Genomic DNA, 16184 nt, shown 5'->3' on the forward strand with positions numbered 1-16184 from the left:
CCCAGGGTCGTCTCGGGTGTACAGCGCGTATCGATTGATCCCCAGGTGGAATTTCAGCCAGCTGGCCTCGGGGTCAAAGGTCACCGGCTGCTGAGGCAGGGACAGGTTGGCGGCCGCGGCGGCGTCACTGTAGTGCCTCTGCTGCCTGCCAATGAGAGAGAGAGGATGCCGCGGGAGTGTAAACCTTCGTGTCAGTAAACGAGACAGTCAGGGGTCAGCAAATGAGAGGACAGCAAGGAAACAAAGTGTAAATCTAAAGTGTAAATGTCAGTGAGGATGAGATGAGGAATGAGAGGAGGACAAGGAGACATTTGAGTGTAAATGTTCATATGGAGAGGGAGCCGATATGGTGTGTGTGTGTGTGTGTGTGTGAATCATCATGTCACTCTGTCTGGTGTGAGTAGCTGAGAGGTGTTAAAACACATAGGCGCGCCAACATGAGTGCACCAACACTCTGTCACCTGCGTGCACACACCACCTTTAACTGAATTGTAATCTACACGGCGGAGGCAAAAAGGTTCGACGCTGATACTATGGAAACTATGGAATCTGATGTCATCGGATGTGGAAAGCAGAGTGCCACTGCACTCATGTAAGGCACCTATGTGAGGAGGCCTTCACGGCCCGCTAGGCTTTCTGCCTGTTTTCCTGTTCGTTTGCAGGTGTGTCAGGACAGGAGGCCGTACTTCAGGGGCCAGCGAGCTGATGAGGTGCATCTGTGTGCAGTTGTGGCCAGTTAAAAGGGCTGCTTCCTCTCCGTTATGGAGGCTATTCTTACTTTGGATTTCAGACATAAAACACTCAGCACTCAGCCCCATTCCAATCCTAACAACATCCATGCATTACTGATAACTAAACCTGAGCCCATCTCATACACTTTGATGTTTGCCAGTTTGTTATTCAAGGCGTTAAAAAGGCTTTAAAGGCTTTTTAAATATATAACCCTCAGATTTTCTTGAAAACATTTTCAACTTTTTGGATCCCTGAAACTGAAACGCACCAGAGGAACACCGAGTCCTAGGGCCTGTGAAACAAAACTATTTTGGGTAAAAAAAAAAAAAAAAACACGTTGGTGTCAAGTTAAGAGAACATACTCGTGGGCTTCATTGAGGAAAAAGTAAGAAATGTGCTGATTTATGTATGGATTTCAGCGTGATTTAAAATATGGACATATGTTCTGTTCATTGTTTTATTTTCAGTGTTCCTGAATTGAGCAAAGCTTCAGCGTCTCCTCCAGTCTTAACTTGGGCTGAGAAACTGGAGAACAGAGTTTCGCACAGATGAGCTTTGACCCAAACATGCCCACACTCGCAGAAGACTCGCACTGTTCCACTTGCATTGTGAATAACAAAGTTGTTAAGAAACTCTGCATACCTACAGTAAGCTTAGACACACCGCAAGATTAGGAAAGTTGCACGTTAAATCACATGACAATGATATCATAGTGAGTATTAATTTATAAGCAGCAATGACGAGAGACAGGAAGTCACACTCGGTTGAATGAACTACTACCATAGCTGTTGTTAAATGTTTGCACAACTCTTGAGAGAGTGCATAACTTGACAGTCTGCCAAGCAAGAATTTCCCAGACATGCAGTTGTCATTGCCATTAAATTCATGTATTTCTGCTTCAGAATATTATGGTTGTATGGTTGTTGTATTTTAGGTCTTACAGTACTTCTATAGTATGTCACAAAATACTAAAAAGATTTCTATAATATCTATAGTATTCCTTTAATATTACTACAATATTTTTGTAACAAAATACTATAAATTGCTATCGTTTTATTTTTTTCTTTCTGTTATATAACAGTTCTGTTAAAGGACAAGTTCGGTATTTTACACGTAAAGCCCTGTTTTCAGATAGTTTATGATTAAATAGAACTTTTAAGATTGAAATTTGGACACATGCTGCTGTCCTGAGAATTTTCGGTTTCTGTGGTAGCGCCCCCCCTCCTCCAGAACGCTGCATAGGTGCACTGGAACAATCCTTCCTAAAACGCATTAAACTTTCGTTTACAAAGACGTGAAACTCACCGAGTGGTCAGGGGTGTTCGCTGATATGCTCACACAAAAATCGCTGCAAAAGATGCTTTCCAACAGGTGTTTACCATGCGTTGTAAAACTGTGGAGCTATTTTTCCAAACGCCTCACACCCGTACATTCTTCCGTTGAGAGCTTGAATAATAGACACTCCAGCCCAGTTGGTGGCGATAATGCACCTTACACCGTCTTGCCAATTACAAGCAAACCACTGGCATTTCATTGAATACACAGAAGAAGCAGAAGATCGCTGTCTTGAAGTATTTTGCAACAGACAGCTAAAAATGAGGCGATTTTGTGCAGTTCCGAATTGCGGGAAAATTTGTAGCAAAAAAAGTTGACTTCCTTTCAACGATCCAGAAAGGCTAAAGTTGTGGCTGGAATTTCTGGGGTTGGATGTGAGCACACCTGTTGAGAATCTGCAGAAAGCTGATCACCGTGTCTCTGCGGTCTGCATTTTACTGAACTTCGCTGGAGGTCGAAAGAAATCGCCCAAAAAGCTCTTTCGCCTGAGAAATACAGCGGTTCCCACATTACCTCCTGGGACAACAGAGTTGGAAGAACTTGGGGTAAGGTTGACATTTTGTAACGTAACGTTTGTAACAGGTGGAAAATGAACTTATTTGTTATGTCCATAACCTGTCATGTTCACATCATAAGCCTAACACTAACCCTAGCCTACATGAATAATCTGGCTACATGATTTTGTACGTTTACTATTTTTTTGGCTGTGGAACTTTCATGATGAAAACATAATGATTCACGTAGGCTATCATTCACATCGTGCAAGTTCCAAGACATTTTAGCATTAGCCATGGTTGGACGTGACAATAATTTGGATAGCGTAGTAGCCTACGATACCGCGACTGCATAAGACTACAGAAAGAATACAAACAAACCCATATCCGTTTCCGGCAGCGGAGTAATACCCGTACCTCACAGCACATCCAATACAAGTCAATGGAGTTGGACAAAAACTACAATAAAACCTGTTGGAAAGAATCTTTTGCAGCGATTTTTGTGTGAGCATATCAGTGAACACCCCTGACCACTCAGTGAGTTTCACGTCTTTGTAAACGAAAGTTTAATGCGTTTTAGGAAGGATTGTTCCAGTGCACCTATGCAGCGTTCTGGAGGAGGGGGGGCGCTACCACAGAAACCGAAAATTCTCAGGACAGCAGCATGTGTCCAAATTTCAATCTTAAACGTTCTATTTCATCATAAACTATCTGAAAACAGGGCTTTAAGTGTAAAATACCGAACTTGTCCTTTAAGTCACTATCAGAGCGATGACACTGCCATAAGAGACCGTGGAGAAAAGATAGCAGTGTCCGGGTTAGGTAGACAGTTTTGGAACTGAAAACGGCCAGTCACTTGGTCAGTAGCCAATGAGTTACTGAATCACAGCTTCCAGCATCCGTAAATACATTCCAGCCTCCTGTGATACAGACATTCAGCACAGGTTTTTTGGAACTGTTTATCGCATGTTGGCAACATCAGAGTGTTGGTCACTATTATTGTCTTCCATGTGAAACTGATCTGGCCTCTAAAAGAAGCTTGTGCCTGGTTAAAAGATGGGAGGTTGTTTCACCATCGTCAGGCCTTTTTAGTCTCTGTGATGGCGGCATCTTTGGCCAAGTGTAAATATTTTGGGTGCGGAGGAAGGCCATGTTTACGGTCCGTGTGTACACTGCTCTCTCAATCCCACAACTGAAGGACGGGACAGACGACTTCTAGAAAATCAAGCGGCGACGGACCATCGAGGAATTGGCATGGAGATAATTTATCTTCTATTCTCATACACTCGGGTAAATCAACAGCAATCAGATGACCACAAATGTGAGTCCACAAGCCCACGGACCGCTTACTGTTGTGGGTGAGAGACAAGTTTGGACTGTTTGGATTGCTTTTGACACAGTGATCAATCAAGACACACATAGTTAACACTGACAAGGGGCATAAAAAACAACAACATCCAGCTCCACCACCACCTGCTGGCCTCCTTTTTAAACCACAGCCCCAATTCTACCCCTCCTGAGCCCCCCCCAAGTGAAACGCAGGCCTCTTGTGACGCCAGTGCATTTCTGTCCTCCTTAGTCTGCAAGTCTTTTGTCGTTGTGTAGTGTACTATGATTGCACAGCCCCCCCCAGGTACCAATTACAGTGCACTCTCATTTAGTATAGACCCTTTCAACAATAAAACCAAAAACAATGCTTGAACGTTCTATTTGGTTCCCAATCTACTTCCTTTGCATTAAGATAACATATGGAATGTTAAAAAGGAAGCCTTGTGGGGCCAATTATGATGCTGATAATGGAACTCTCTTGAAAGGGTCTATACTGCCAGGGGAGGGGAGCATGGGGCCCGACGCTGCCGTTGCCGTCGCCTACCGCGCTGAGAAAGTGCCTCTCTCTGCCCCACTTCCACCCCTGCTCCACTTCAGTGAGCACTCACCTGACAGCCCCTAACTACGGGGAATTATGCACGGGCATGTCCCCTCAGGAGCAGTGCACTGCGCTGAGCTGAGCCTGCTTTTCTTCCCCTATTTGCATCACGGCACAGGCTACAAAAGTGCTGTGTACTGTATCTATTTTTCTCTGTGTCTATCTGTTTCTGCTGCGCACTGTGTCTGTTTAGCTGTGTATCTGTCTGTTCCTTTGTGAGAGACCAGAGAAGCAGACGGAATGGACACTCACGCCGTATAGCAAAAGATTAATGCGCTCAACATAACCCAGTCAAGTCATCAAGTTGCTTGGACAAAGTTGCCTATCTGTAGTACTTTATTATGCATAAAGATGACTTGAGTCAGTTATGGTGTGTGCACCAATCTTTTTTAAAGTATATATGTTGGGACTTTTTGCCTTCATTCAGGCTGGACAGTGGAGAGTCAAAGTATGAACGAGTGGGAGATGGGGTGGGATCAGGAAGTGACCACCACGGGTCGGATTCGAACCCGCGTCCCCACGGAACACACTTGAACCCAAATGTGGCACCGACAGTGCATCTACTTACAGCCCAGCTCCGCCCATGACTGCACTAATGATTAATACATTGCACGCTTACTTCAGTGGTTCCATGTTGGTGGAATGAACTGCCCAGTGCTCTCCGTTCCTGTGGTAGTTTTGGGTCGTTTAAGAGGGGTCTAAAGACATTCCTATTCAACATATACTTAGTTGTTTAAGCGCTTATGTGTTATGGTTTATATAATGTTGTTTTATTTTAATTGGGCTGTTAATTAATTTGACATTATTGTTTATTATTGATATTCTCCTTAATGTAGTCTTAGCATGTTATTGTTTTTATATTATTGATTGAATTGACATTATTGTTTTATTATTGCCTTTCCCCTTTTTTACATTGCTTTTTTTATTAGGCTATTGATTGAATTGATATTATTGTGTACTACAACTATTCTCCTTACTATATTTGACCTAGATTTTAATCTGTTCCCTGTTCATTTTTAAATATTATTATGTTGTTTTGTATTTATATGTCGCTTTGGACAAAGGCGTCTGCTAAATCCATAACCATAACCATAACCATAACGCTGTACTAAGTGCACTTGTGTTAAAGTGTACTTAGTGCACTAATCTTCATGCTTCTCTGATGCTGAACTGAATAGAGGCAGGCTTTAAATGATGATTGGCATGTGAAGTGACTTTGAAAATGTACCTTTTACATCTAAACCAAGTTTCAATTACAGTATAGACTATGACATATAGGTGATGATCTCTGTACTCTTCTCCATTGGCCAGTAGGACAACAAAAATAGAAATATTTAGTGCCATCCATCTCAGTTTGCTATTGGGCACAGTTGCTGAACCATGGAACAAGACCGATGAATTGAATTGATTAGCTGACCATGTCTGGGGCAAAACAAACACCTGCCAAGTTCCAATGCAAACATTTTTAATTCAAACTTTGTCACTTTGACACGTTCAGAAGGACACGGTGACAGGGACACAGAGAGCTTTGGCCTTTGGGTCACTCACCCTGCTGGTCCTCACCCCATCAGTGAGACGTGTGCATGTGACTGTGGTCTGTGCCTGGCACGCTGTGGCAGATGGACCTCAAAGTAAGCTGTATGAACAGCTGGGCTTATTTAAAGAATACATATAAATAAAAGTTTATTTACCAAAAAAATCGGTTTACTTGACAGTATAGACATAAAAGTGACATGACACTGCCATGAACATGTCATAAACAAGTCATAAATGTTTATGACATAATGCTTATGTTATTAAGTGACATTCGGTTTTTGTCCAAGTTTTGACAAGTTAGGGTTAGGTTTAGGGTTAGGGTTAGGATTAGAGTTAGGGTTAGGATTAGGGTTAGAGGTTAGGATTAGGGTTAAGGTTAGGTGTGTCATGACAGTGTCATGTCACTCTTATGTCGCTACTGTCAAGTAAAGTGTTACCATATCCCAAAATATCTGGAAGGGGAGGTAGCTAGGGCAGGTTTGTGATCAAATGCGTACACATATTATTTGCGGAGGAGAATGACTACCACTAAAGCTCATGAAATCAACTACTTCAGATGAACTATCGGAGGACATGAACTACTGCAGCCAAATGATTAACTAATACTCATGATTTTTGCAAACTCCTACTGAATAATTTCCTGCAGCCTCCGTTCTTCTTTCTCTGACTTCTGCTCAAACCACTGTAGTCTTAAAGCAACACCAAAGAGTTTTTTGTACCTTAAAATAAAGTTTCCAAAATCGTTTCATCGTGGTTCATCAACTCGTAACAGGGTGAACGGCGCTTTCTGCATTCGCTTCGCGGCCCTCTATCGGCTATAACCGCACTATGTAAGTTTGCCGGATCGGGTAGCGGATCTGTAGTTCGATGGAATGAGACATGAGAAACTACAAATTTGACTTGCATCTGATGTCGCAATACATCGTACTTTCGTGAAATCATGCAACATATTCTACCTTGTCTGTGGACATTGTTATTTGCAAAGCCGGTGCTGGATAAACAAATAGTGCGTGCGACAGAGGAAAAGTTCTTTGATGTTGCTTTATTCATCTTGAATAAAGTTTGCTTGTGCCCACCGCTCTGGCAGCTCAACAAAGCGAGGTGTGTAGACAACATCAAGGTCATGGGGCCTGCTACACAGGAATCTCACATATTCATAAACTGTGTTGAAACCTGTCTTGGATAAAATAATAAAAAACGAATAAAATGTAAACATGAGTTTCCATGTTCAGCCCAAATGCTGAACTTTAAACTCTAGAATTCCATACAGAGTTACATACAGTAGACATGTTCATACACAGCGCTGTGTGTGTGTTTGTGTGTGTGTGTGTGTGTGTGTGTGTGTGTGTGTGTGTGTGTGTAATGCTCTGTTAAACCTGCATCTAAGCACTGAGGTGGAAACTATGAAGCCAGAGGCTGAACACAGCATGGCACATGGAGATCGACATGTCAACGTCTCAAACCACATTTTGTTTTTAAACCCTGGAGCTCATCTTACTCAACAGTTACTCAAGTTTCTAAATAAATAAACCTACTCATGCTTCGCTGTGTCCGCCTTTGAATATTTCAGTCATGTAAAAATATGTGTTCCCTTGTTGCTGTGGAAATAGAATGGGCATTGTTACAGCAAAAATAGGCAAAGGTTGTGCTCCTAAGATGATATATTTTTCAAACTGCATTTCCCTGGACGGCCGAGGTCTAAGTATGATAAGGCAGCAAAACCAAGTGCAAATTTAGTGAATTGTTAAGTCAGCAAAAAATCAAAAAACAGATGATAGTGTCTGCCTGTGATAACTGGGTCTGTCTGGTTCTCATGTAATAGGTATTCAATGTACCACAGGAATGATGAGGTGTCGATTTACACTACCTTTTGAAATAAAAAAAAAACAAAGACATGATCTGGGGCAAGATAAGCTCTGTCAACAATCATCTGGGATCTATCACACCCTTTCTATCACTGCCTCTCATGTCAGCAGGTTTGTGAGGCGTAGTCTAGACATAAGTTGTTAAATAACAACACACAAGTAACATTTGTTTTTATGTGTCTCCCACATCCCTGCTGGTAAACGTGTAGTTGTCACACCCCACTTCTGTGCAACTTTTTGCAGTAATTTGCCACAAACACTGACATGGACACACACACACACACACACACACACACACACACAAATGGCTTCCTTTTGAATTATGCATTCATCCACTCTTTCATCCACACACACACACACCAGTCATACACACATGAAGCTTTCCCTTTCTAATACACACATCCACTCCCCCCCACACACATGTACATACAGTAGACACAAACCCATCCACAGCACATATGAACATACCTGACCTTTTCACATTTGTACCTATAACAGACTCCAACATATACACACATTTTAACAATATAACTGAACTATCTTCATTTGCACCCACACACACACACACACACACTACATCCACACTCCAACACACACACACATGAACACAACACTTGAACAACCCGTATTTGTACCCTCAAACACACACACATACACTGCATAAACCCACACACACACTGTATACACCCACACACACATACACCCACACACACACTGCATACATCCACACACACACAAGTACACCCACACACACACACACACACACTTCATACACGCACACACACACACACACCCACACACAGTGTGTGCACCTCTCCGACACCCACACACACACACACACACACAGTGCACGCACCTCTCCCAGTCACACACACACACACACACACACACACACACCCGCACAGTGCACGCACCTCTCCCAGCGGGCCAGCTTCCTCCTGTAGTACTCCATGAGCTCGCTGTGCTGCAGTAGCACCTCCGCGTCGCTCATCTCCGGCAGCTTCATGTTGTACAGCGGGTGAGCAAACAGCCTGTCCAGCCTGGAGCCGCCCATCTCCGCCTCCGCCGCCCCGTCCTCGGCCCCCGCCACTCCGTCGCCGTAGCCGTAGCCTGACCACGGCGGCCGGTGACCCGCGTCACCGCTGGTGCTGCCGTTGGCGCTGCCGTTGGCACCGCGACCCCGGCCTCGGCACGGGCACCTGTCCCCCGGCAGCAGGTACCGATCTCTCAGCCGGGGCAGCAGCACGAAGTAGATGTCCACCGCCAGGAAGAAGACCAGCGTGGAGGCCACCAGGAGCCGGTCGCGACGCATCGTTCCCCACCCTCACACACACCCTCACACACACACACACACACACACAGAGGTGCCAGTCCAGGTACGGTCAGATGCCACTGCCGGTGCTGCCTGACGATACTCCGAGCTGGCAGAGATTTATGCCTGCCTGTCACTTCCTTGGTGGAATGCCACAGCTATCCAAACTGTGACAAATTATTTATTTACTTATTTATTTTACACAGCCTTGGCTACGTTTTCCCGGACAGACTGACCTCCACGTCACAGGTGGACAGCTGCCTGGCTTGTTTCAGGGGTCCAGTGATGCCGACCAGCTCTTGTAGTGCTGCTGTCCAGCTTGCTGCCCAGTTTCCTCTTTACCTGACAGCCCGACGGAGAGTCACTGGCTCACTGAGGTGGTCTGACCCCTTTGAACCTCCTGGTGACTCAGTTTTTTTTTGCCAAAAGTTTTATCACTAAACACACTGACCAGGTTCAACACGTTCAACAAAGTCACCTGGCAGGAGTTTTTATCTTAGAGTAATCTAGGCAACGGTTGAGAGCATTGAGTCTCACTTGACCGTACACAAACACACACACACACACACACAGAGTTTAGAGTTTTACTTTCGAGTCCATGCTGTACAGTAGCCCAGTTGAGTGAGTCTGCTGTCAGAGTAAAGGGAGTGAGTTTACCTCGCCGCGCGGTGTTGTTGGTGTTGTTGGTGTTGTTGCTGCTGCTGCCGGACTACTCCTGGTTGGGACAGAGCTGCCTCTCTCTTTCTCTCCCTCCATGCACTTCTGTCCTTCCTCTGTAAAGTGGTTGTGTGTTTATCTGTTTCCCTCTCGCTCACACACACACACACACATGCACTCCTAGCTCTCTCTCAACCGCTGAGGCAGTGCCTTCCTTTAAGCCAATTCAGACTGTGTGGTTCTCACACACGCCGCTGCCTCGCAGCGCGCACACACACACGCACGCACACACACACACACACGCGCACACACACGCCGCTGCCCGGGGCAAAAGGGTCCGTCCCTCTGTGACTCCCTCCCTCCCTCCCTCTCTCTCTCTCTCTCGCTCTCTCTCTCTTCCTCTCTTCCCCAGCTGATCCCCGATTCAAAGTGTGCAGGGCTGCGCCTCTCTCTTCTTTTTGGAGTCTTCCCTCTCAGCAGTTCCTACTCCACTGAGCCGCTGTGCATTGTCGAGTCTCTCCTGTGTTAAACTATTGTGCTGTGTTGTGTTGTGTTGTGTTGTGTTGTGTTGTGTTGTGTTGTGTTGTGCTGTGCTGTGTTGTGTTGTGTTGTGTTGTGTTGTGCTGTGTTGTGTTGTGTTGTGTTGTGCTGTGCTGTGTTGTACTGTGACAGTCACACCTGGTGTGTGGGGAGAGAGTGAGGCATCCCCCTGTCACAGCGGAGTGTCTTTATCTCAGTAAGTGGCGGCTGATGAAGGGATGGTTTGTGTGTGTGTGTGTGTGTGTGTGTGTGTGTGTGTGTGTGTGTGTGTACTGCATGTGAGGGCAGAACTCCCGTCTGTGTGGAGCGTGGAGGCAGAGAGCGCCGGTGCTCCCAGGCAACATTCCAACAACCTTCCCACTTCCCATGTTGAAACAGCCTTCTTGTCACACACACACACACTTACAGAGAGAGAGAGGGAGACATACACACACAAGAAGAAAAAAGCAACATGCATGCACACAAAACAGAGAGACACATTCAGTAGCTTATTAACAGGCATAGATAAACACGTGCAAATAAGCATGCACACACACACACACACTTCTGTGTGTAGGCTACTCTAGAGCAAACCCCTATGCATACTCACGCTGCTGAGCACTTTTTTCCTCCTCTTTGGAGATAGACATGGGCGGATTTGCTTTGCAGTGGGAGAGGAGAGAGAGCATTCAAATTTCGAACGTGGCAGAGTTCCGGAAGGCTTAAGGCAAATCCGACGGACGGAGGCAGCAGCAGTGAGAGCATTTCCCAGCCTGCATCTGCTGTTTGTCTGAACTGTATTTTCGGAACATCTGTCGTTTGTTTTGGGTGCCTGTTGACTAAAGTGCGTGCCGAGGTCTGGTGTCATTTGCAGGGTTTTCTACATTTGGGTTTTCTACATTTGTATGTCTGTCTTTTTGTTTTTTCGTTTCTTTTCTTTTTTGTCTTCTCTCTATTGCCAGAGGAAACAAGACACAAGACGCAATCAGAGAATAATGCTGGGAAAGAACGGGTCTAGGCTATATTTAGTCATTCCAAGCTACATTTTAAACTCTAGACAACCAAAAGCGCGAAATGGGTCACTGTCAAAACAACAGCACCAGTCCTCGTAACAAGCGACAAATTAAATCACTTAGGCAATTTCACAATTACAAGCATCGGCATGTAAATGATCATAACCTAACACTCATGGCACCCGTGTCTCTGTGCTGGATCCCATCCTACAGTAATTAAATGTAACGACACTTGACAGTTGCTGACAGTTTGCTCCGCGTGCAGCGGTGGACTAATGGAAAACATGGGTCGACCAATCACGTTGTCCGTGGGAGTTGCTCATGCATCTCGCTAGTTCCAGACGGAGGGCTTTAGTGCATTTAATGGAATAAATGAACATTTGCCATGTGAAGTAAGTTATCCACCCACAGACTGTTTATTCTTTCTTTCTGGCTGTCACTACACCTCACACGGAACGTAAACGGGCCTTCTCGCAGTCGAGATAAGGACACAGTGTACACACACACACGACACGCACACACAAACTGACACAAACACACACGCATACACACACACACAGTGTTGACACGCGCACACAGAGCTATCTGTATCCGTTTATTCACGGAGATTTGGTTCAAAGTGGATTTTTCCCCTCCCACCCTCCCTCAAGTTCTTTAAAAACAGAACAGCTTGACTCGCTCTGTCTCCTCTCTTTGTTGGCCTCCAAGTGGGAACTTGACAGGAGAGATGGCTTGGTTGTTTGAGGAAAAGTCCAGCCCTGCTCCACTTTGAAGTGATATCGTGCTATCAAATGCAGGAGTTATTCATTGTTCCTTTGAAACAGACAATGGCCATGTAGAAGCTGGAACTGGAATGTCCTGCAGAGAGCGGAGGTGAAAGAGAGACAGTGTGCTCTGTGTGTGTGTGTGTGTGTGAGAGAGAGGGGGTATTCATTTCCCTTGTGATGTCAGGAGAAGAACCTGCAGAAGTCAGACTGGCCATAGACACTTTGGACAGAGAGAGAGAGAGGAAATCCCCTTTTATACACCCACAATAAACATACACACACACACACAGACAGACATTCTCACATACACGCACACACACACATACAAACAAACTCTCTCACACAACCACATACAGACAAACTCTTTCTCACACATACACGCACATACAGACAGACAAACTGTCACACATACACACACACACAGACAAACTCTCACAGAGAGAGAGAGGAACTTATACAGAGAGAGAGAGATCTGGGCTACATGGAGACATTCCACTTGGAGGAAAAACTCGGCATTCCTGCACGGGAGCCAGGGAGATGCCGACAGAGCGAGCGAGTGAGAGCAGAACCAAACCCTTTAAATTCCAAAACATCATGTTTTTCATTGGCGGAGGCGGCGGGAGACGAAGCGCTCCCCCTGTCCTGTCTGTCCGTGCCAATGGGATGGACGGGAGCAGTGACTCCTAGAGCAGAGCAGAGGAATGCCACATGTTTGTGCAGCTGGACGATCCCCGATCGTAACTTTTTAGGGGTTACTACAGCCCCTCTGTCTGCACTGACCAGCGCATTTCCCTCTGGTCTCTGGGAGCCTTGATAAAGCACTATATAAAGGCCAATTGTTGTTGTTTTTGTTGGTTGTCTTCAGAATTTGCCTGACGCTGTTGTGGAGGTTAATGAAAACCAGGCCTAATTCACTGTCAGGAAGGGTTTGACAGGGTTATTTCTTGAATGCTAACATGTCTTGGTTGGATCATATCAGACATACACTATAGGCATCCAAGTAGGATGAGTCAGTCCCTCTGTGGAACTCAACATGGCTGTGTGAGTGTGTGTTCAGCAACATTTTTCCCCAGGCTTACACCTCTAAGAGAGAAACATGCTTGTTTTTTCCCCCTGGAAAATAGCACATGGCCTAAAACATCAGGGGCCCATAATTGGAAGGTGTGGAAGTTGCCTGGAGGCTGCAGTGTAGAGGCCAGACCATAATGTCTCCATGTGCAGGTTCCCTCTGTCTCTAGGGTTCAGAGGTGAAAGGTCACAACCTACTGTAGGGGAAAGTGTTTTTCGGTGTGGGAACTTCTGTTGATGAACACCTCTCTGTAAACCATGTTGTTAACCTGAAATGCTGTGGGAGACTCCAAAAGAAAGCAACAATGGTGGGAAAAACAAGGTTGACCTCCTGTGTCTTATCAAGATTGTAATGTCAAATCAAACCAGTGCACGGGCCACCCGAAACAGCACCCTCTTCTTGTCAATGGCCTGCTTTATGACATGAAAGCCATACCACATGACTCACGGACAATAATGCTCCCGCTGAACTGATACAAAGACTGTCAAGGACATAAGAACATTGAAAGACACACAGAATTTTTTGCCTAATTGATTTTATTTGTAACGGACCATGTACAATTTTAAACATGAAACTAAAACTAAACTCACAAATAAAAAATAGCCCCCAGTATATAAATACACAGTAGGCCCTACATATAAGTAGTTCTCTTTGAGGTAATAATATGTGTCACAATTGGCCCAGTGCTTAAAGGAGAATTCCGGTGTGAAATTGACCTTAGCTGCACTGAAAGATGTTGCCGAGTACTTACATGTGTCCAATAGGCACCTTCGGTCACCCCCTAGTATTCCGAATTGCGCCGATTTTCGCCGAACTTGCATAAGGTTTTCAGCTAGCTGTTGGGGCATAGCGTAGCCTATGCAGCTAAATCGCCATTTTTACACCATTAAAAATGTTCCAAGTAACTCCACACTGCATTGGTAGACTTCTGAGGGTCCTGACATTTAAAACGAGATACTGAGAACTTTGGAAGTGCACAGGAAGTTTATTTAAAAAGACTGTTTATACAAGCAGTACCTTCAGAGAATCTCTCCACTGGCCGCCATCTTGTAATGAAGTCGCGATCAGTCGACTGCCGAGCACGAACGAACAGGAAGGACAGGGGAACAGATTGCAAAAGTAATTACAAAATGACTAATTACTAATTACAAAAGTAAATAGGAAATATATAGTTACTGTCTACATGAGCATGATGAGTACACGGTATCAACGAAGCTCAAAAGGTTTTACATCAGTGATGGGAATCTCGCGTAATGTTGTTGACGAAAGACGTGCTGCACACGTGAAGGAAACAGCTGATCAGTTACGTGATTATTTACATTACTTGTGGACTGGACTTGGAAGTTTGCAAATCTTGAGAAGATGGCAGAATACGAAGAAGAAACAGAGTTATACGAGGAATTTGAAATCATCCGATCTGCAAAATATAAATGACTATTACGTTACTAGTGACTGCTGGACACCATTCCCAATGCAATGGGTGCAACCATCCCCACTCACCTCGGCGGACCCCGAGTCACGTTCGGCCAGGTTAGGTTACCTGAAAAGCGTTCGGTCCCCCACGCATGCATCTATTCCATTTATCAAAATACACACTGAAACAACGCCCACCCCTTCCTCCCTCCCAAACTACATTTCTTTCTATTTCTGATGGTGGGCTAGGAAAAGTAACGTCAGCATAAACTGCTCTCCGGAATACAAAGCTAAGTGTCTTGTTAGCAAGCAAAGTTTGGTCATGTAACGTTACACGATTCCAAAACGGTGTGATTTACATGCAAATAGTCAAACAATTTCATACATACCTCCGGAGCAATTACGTCGCTTTCGGGATGGCATTTTTCTTCAGATGTATCGTCTTGGGGGGTTTGATCCACTTGTAGGGATAGCAAACCGGTCTGCATCAAAATGTCGACTACATACACGGTAATCCTTCTGTTTTAGAATATTGACAGGTGTCTCGACATCGAGTTGCAAAACAACAAGCCACTGTTTCAAAGTGGGCACCTGGAAAGGTAGCCGGTGAAACGTTTCTGGATTGTAGCTCCTCATCCTCTTGCCACAACCTGGTATTGCACATACGCAAACCATCCTTCCTGCTCTTCGCCTTGTCTTCCTCCGTAATGTCAGGTATACCTGTAGCCTGCACACATGCCTGCCGGTCACTCCTCCTCACGTGTGCAGCAACTGATTAGCTGTTTCCTTCACGTGTGCAACACGTCTTCCGTCAACAACATTACGCGAGATTCCCATCACTGATGTAAAACCTTTTGAGCTTCGTTGATACCGTGTACTCAGATTGCTCATGTAGACAGTAACTATATATTTCCTATTTACTTTTGTAATTAGTAATTAGTCATTTTGTAATTACTTTTGCAATCTGTTCCCCTGTCCTTCCTGTTCGTTCGTGCTCGGCAGTCGACTGATCGCGACTTAATTACAAGATGGCGGCCAGCGGAGAGATTCTCTGAAGGGTACTGCTTGTATAAACAGTCTTTTTTAATAAACTTCCTGTGCACTTCCAAAGTTCTCAGTATCTCGTTTTAAATGTCAGGACCCTCAGAAGTCTACCAATGCAGTGTGGAGTTACTTGGAACATTTTTAATTGTGTAAAAATAGCGATTTAGCTGCATAGGCTACGCTATGCCCCCACAGATAGCTGAAAACCTTATGCCAAATCGGCGCAATTCGGAATACTAGGGGGTGACCGAAGGTGCCTATTGGAGACATGTAAGTACTCGGCAACATCTTTCAGTGCAGCTAAGGTCAATTTCACACCGGAATTCTCCTTTAACAGATGGAAGTTTGGCTCTGACCAGCTGTGAGCACAAACAGGTTAATCTCCTGTAATTTCCCTTTGGGGATGAATAAAGTCTGTCTCTCTGTCTATCAATCTATATATGAAGAGCTTGGTTCCAAAACGCTGTATCTCCTATTTCAAAAACATTAATAAGTTGTGTT

The 16184-nt window shown here is 44.9% G+C and overlaps 1 protein-coding gene across 1 annotated transcript in view; it reads right to left on the reverse strand.

The window, feature by feature from the left end:
- The window catches only part of fam20a (FAM20A golgi associated secretory pathway pseudokinase), a 23655-nt gene extending 13489 nt beyond the window's left edge, over window positions 1–10166 (reverse strand). Inside the window, exons 1-2 of the mRNA XM_076297877.1 lie at window positions 8804–10166; window positions 1–145 (exon numbers count right to left, since the gene is read on the reverse strand). The exon at window positions 1–145 is cut by the window's left edge and continues 49 nt beyond it. Of these exons, the coding sequence (XP_076153992.1) occupies window positions 1–145; window positions 8804–9201 (543 nt within the window). The 5' untranslated portion in view covers window positions 9202–10166. The remainder of the gene's footprint in view (window positions 146–8803) is intronic.
- Window positions 10167–16184: the final 6018 nt, after the last annotated feature.

Source organism: Alosa pseudoharengus, unplaced genomic scaffold (assembly GCF_046254945.1).
Source record: "Alosa pseudoharengus isolate Yale_2024_CS ecotype anadromous, Long Island Sound unplaced genomic scaffold, YU_APseudo_1.1 YU_APseudo_1.1_scf_21, whole genome shotgun sequence".
Taxonomy (NCBI): Eukaryota; Metazoa; Chordata; class Actinopteri; order Clupeiformes; family Clupeidae; genus Alosa; species Alosa pseudoharengus.